We start from the raw sequence: 2,516 nt of genomic DNA, 5'->3' as shown, positions 1-2,516 counted from the left end.
CCTAAGAAGAAACGGGCACCCTTTTCACAATGGCCTATTATAGCGCCACCAGGAGGCCACAGTAACCCCTTACCTGGCGGAGACCTGTGCCCCGATGAGCACTTTTACTAGTTTACTTTGTTATTGAAGGAGAGCCAGTGTATGGGTTGAAATCACTGTGAGTGCATCCCGTAATCAGCAACAGTAATATGGTTAAATCATGTGGTGTGGGTTCAGTTCAGGCCACATATACAGTAACATTCATCACAGATATGTTATATAACTGTGTAGATGTAACATCAATCAGCCTGCCCACCTCAGTGGAATTGGCAGTATTTCAGAAACATGTATTTTGTCACTGTCAAGTGGAAAAGTAGTATGTCCAAAACAGTGTTTTTTTAAGTACGGTAAGTTTATTATTTGATCTTTTTTATTTTTTTTTATTTTTTTTATTTTTATCCCACGATTTTGTAACCCTATTTTTTACACCCAGTGCCAATTGTCTATGTAATCCTGGGCACTACCTTCCCTCTGCCAACCTAGGGAGGCCAGGGCCGAGCTCATGCCTCCTTCAATGCATGAGAGCCAACTGACCTTCTTGTCACCTGACAGGGGAGAGTTTCCCTGGTTGGACGTAGCGCGTGGAAGGAACACGTTATTCCAACCAGTTCCCTTCCCCTCCATCAGGCGCCCCGGCTGGCCAGGGGGAGGCAGTATAGTGACCAGGATTACTGCATGTTTTTGTGAGGGTACCTACCCTAGGAGACACGGGGAGAACATGCAAACTCCACACAGAAAGGCCCTTTCGCCAACCCCACCTAGGGTATGGGCACTGATGACGCGGAGGAGAGAACACACCCCCAGCGCCCACAGCGTCCCCTGCGGGAATCGAACCCAGGACCTTCTAGCTGTGAGGCGACAGCACTACCGACTGTGCCACCGTGCCACCGTCTATTATTTGATCATTTGAAGGTTTTTTTTATTATAGTTTTGTATTTATTGTATTGTATTTTATTTTTACACATTTTGGTATTGGCGTGCGTGCGTGCGTGCGTGCGTGCGTGCGTGCGTGCGTGCGTGCGTGCGTGCGTGCGTGCGTGCGTGCGTGCGTGCGTGCGTGCGTGCGTGAGTGCGTGCGTGCGTGCAACCCATGCCATAATGTTGGTTCTCACCACGGAGGTCAAGCTTCAGTATGAAGAATTCACAGCTGGACATAAGGAGGTACAGTGACCCTGGAATGAGAGTGTTAATTTCTGGGGTTCAGGAGGACATGGAGGTACACTGACCCTGGAATGAGAGTGTGTTATTTCCTGGGGTTACAATACCAAAATGAGTCAAGATAAAATACAATAAAATAACTTCAAATGATCAAAAACATATATTAGAACGAAAGAAAGAAAGAAAGAAAGAAAGTGAAAATAGGAGCTCTACAAAATCATAACGGCTGTGAGCTTGTAAATCAGCAATGTTTTGCAATTTGGGCATGACACGGTCATACAACAAAGTATAAAATAGGCCGGGCATTCATTCATTAAAAAAAGGAAAGAAAGAAAGAAATCTGGGGATTAAAGGTTTCTGCCCGTCAGCGACAAAAATCTCTGCACTCAACAAGACAATTATTAAGTTAATTAAGTTCAAAGTCATACTTCCTTTTAGTGGCAGGTAGAATATATGTGCACTAAACCTTTGAGGTTACAAAACAGCACTTAAAACTGTCCTTCAAAGCAGGTGTGTGTGTGTGTGTGTGTGTGTGTGTGTGTGTGTGTGTGTGTGTGTGTGTGTGTGTGTGTGTGTGTGTGTGTGTGTGTGTGTGTGTGTGTGTGTGTGTGTGTGTGTGTGAGAGTGTGTGTGTTCCGTGCTGCTGTGTTAGCCTAGCAGAGATAAACCTCACATCTGCTGCTATAGGACAGAGGCCCAAGATAAGCCCGGGCATGTTTCTGCTCTTTCATTGGTAATTACTTAGTAATAATCTTGAGCCTGGGCGTTTTGATAAGTGTCTATCGTGCATAAACGCAGTGCATTTGTGTGGGAGAAAGGCAGAGGCATGGCTATTTATGCTCAGCTCTATGATGCCGTCACATGGCGAAAATAGCAGACCTACAAGCGCACAATGCGTCGCATTCCGCAACGCATTGTGAGCTTGTAACTATCATTATATTATATTATACTATATTATATTATATTATGTCATATTGTATTGTATTATATTATATTATATTATATTATATTATATTATGTTATATTATATTGTTATTGTTATTGTTATTGTTATTGTTATTGTTATTGTTATTGTTATTATTATTTTTATTATTTTTTTTATTTTTATTATAATAGCTATTATTATTATCATTATTTTATTTTATTTCAAGCCTCACTTTTTGTCATTGAATGGACCCTTCGCTAAGCCCCACCCACTCCACTCTGTGACTGGTGGTGCGAAGTTAGTCACACCCAGGCCTGGCAGCGCCTGGCACTCTCTGCTTCTCACCCATTGACTTGCATGTTAAATGACGGCTTTTCCCCTTAAAAATAATCGA

At 42.7% G+C, this 2,516-nt stretch overlaps 1 protein-coding gene across 1 annotated transcript in view; it reads left to right on the top strand.

Moving 5' to 3' along the window:
• Positions 1–1,137: 1,137 nt before the first annotated feature.
• LOC308078218 (beta-1,4-galactosyltransferase 1-like) overlaps positions 1,138–2,516 on the top strand; it is a gene marked incomplete at both ends in the record, with an annotated part of 5,392 nt that continues 4,013 nt past the window's right edge. Inside the window, one exon of the mRNA XM_080419341.1 lies at positions 1,138–1,200. Within this exon, the coding sequence (XP_080275467.1) occupies positions 1,138–1,200 (63 nt within the window). The remainder of the gene's footprint in view (positions 1,201–2,516) is intronic.

The sequence above is a fragment of the Gymnoscopelus braueri genome (assembly GCF_963280865.1).
Source record: "Gymnoscopelus braueri genome assembly, chromosome: 22".
Lineage (NCBI taxonomy): Eukaryota > Metazoa > Chordata > Actinopteri > Myctophiformes > Myctophidae > Gymnoscopelus > Gymnoscopelus braueri.
Note: the sequence above shows the minus strand (reverse complement) of the source record. Positions and strands in the feature narration are given on the sequence as shown.